This window comes from Myotis brandtii, unplaced genomic scaffold (assembly GCF_000412655.1).
Source record: "Myotis brandtii unplaced genomic scaffold, ASM41265v1 scaffold56, whole genome shotgun sequence".
In the NCBI taxonomy this organism is placed as follows: Eukaryota; Metazoa; Chordata; class Mammalia; order Chiroptera; family Vespertilionidae; genus Myotis; species Myotis brandtii.
This window is the reverse complement of record NW_005370080.1, coordinates 1,705,740-1,707,375: the sequence shown is the minus strand read 5'-3', so window position 1 is coordinate 1,707,375 and position 1,636 is coordinate 1,705,740. Positions and strand designations below refer to the sequence as shown.

Below are 1,636 nucleotides of genomic sequence, written 5' to 3'. Positions count from 1 at the left end.
GCAGTCATCTTATCACTAAAAAATACATAAAGTAACAAATACCTCTGGATGCCCTTCAGGTAACATTTATTTCAGAACATTTGGGATGACTGAGAAGCAGTAGGCTTAATTTTACTTATAAAACTCACCCAAACGGTCATCTTTTAGGAGAATTTCTAATGATTTCTTTTCTTCAACTCCACGAAAACCCACTTTCTCATAATATACTGAACGAAAGTTTCTCTGAGAATCCTCAGTCATGTTTCATTCTTGGAGAAGAGGGGAGGAAGTGAGTTTAGAAACAAAGAAGGAAGAATTAAAATTTTTCAATGATTTTCTCCAACTTTTCAGTGAATCTGATATAATAAACTGTCTGCCCTTGCATGGGACTCAATATTAAATCTTTCCTTTCACACAACTCTAACACCACGTTACCTCTGCACCTTGGCCAAAAACCAAGACATAAAACCAGCATCCTCTGAGTTGCTAAAATAGATGGCACAAGGTTCAAGCCCTAGGGATCCTATTTTACTTATGAGAGCACCTAGCCATACCACATGTTCAAAGAAAAAAATGAAATAGGAAGACAAGATGTCATACAAAAGGTGTTACCAAACAGTATACACTATGATTCTGTTCTTGTTTTATAAAACTATGCATTTAAAAATTAGACTGTATTCTGAAATGTTAGCAATGGTTATCTTTAAGTAGTGGAATTCCAGATGATGTTAAATTTGCTTTTGCTTAGCTGTGTTTTCTAAAATGGGCATTTTGTAAAATGGAAAAACTAAGTTATAAAAAGTAAAAAGCTACAAGTCCCTCACTTAGTTTTCCTTTAAACACAATTCTACCAAAGGTAATTATCAAAATTCAAAACCCATAAAGCTTAACAGCATTAAATCATAAACCTGAAGAGGGGCAGGAATGTAGCTGGGTGATAAATTATGGCATAAAGTTGGAGACAGAATAACAATTTATAATCTGTCTTCAGAACTCAAAAAGTTTAATAGTCTTAGGTTCTTTCACAATAACCTTCATAGGTTGATGGCAAATCATCAGGAAAAGGTCAAATTAGGTTGCTGTTTTAAGAATATAGTGGATGTAATGCATTTTCCATAAAAGTATTGTGCTGCCCAACCCAAATGCTTGAAGTGTGAGTGCAAAAAAGAACATAATCCTCAGGTTTCAGAAATTCTGGCACAGGAGAGTTGAGTTCCACACAGCCAAGGTCTTCCTTATAAAAAAGATATGCTGAGTCAATGCAATCACAGGAAAGATTAGGATTCGCTTAAAATGAGAAAGAGGGTTCTGAGCTTTGGGGACCAAATGTTCTTTTAAGGACAAAATTCCAAAGCATTAAAACCCTCATTGAATTTGGGGGTTTATTTAAAAGAAGCATCCAAACAGCTACACGGCGATACGTGTCTGCTGTCCACAGAAACCAGCCTCAGACTGCACCACGGCAAAGGCGTCTTGCGTCCTCTTGGAGGAAATACTGCAAATTGCATTCCGCCCTCGGCCGTGCAGCCGACGGCCCAGGAGGCACCTGCCTAAGACCCCGCCCCATCTCCAAGGCGCTTCACCTCCTGCGATGGAAACTCGGGTGCAGACCAGGTGGTCCGGGGGAGGCCGCGGAAGCCAGGCCAGGGGCGCTGAC

General features: G+C 39.3%; 1 protein-coding gene across 2 annotated transcripts in view; it reads right to left on the bottom strand.

Moving 5' to 3' along the window:
- Positions 1–1,636, bottom strand: part of TBC1D7 (TBC1 domain family, member 7) — a 21,124-nt gene extending 19,488 nt beyond the window's left edge. For both annotated transcript variants that reach the window (XM_005878416.2, XM_005878417.2), the window contains exons 1-2: positions 1,563–1,636; positions 129–248 (exon numbers count right to left, since the gene is read on the bottom strand). In XM_005878416.2, coding sequence (XP_005878478.1) covers positions 129–240 — 112 coding nt within the window. In that variant the 5' untranslated portion in view covers positions 241–248; positions 1,563–1,636. The remainder of the gene's footprint in view (positions 1–128; positions 249–1,562) is intronic.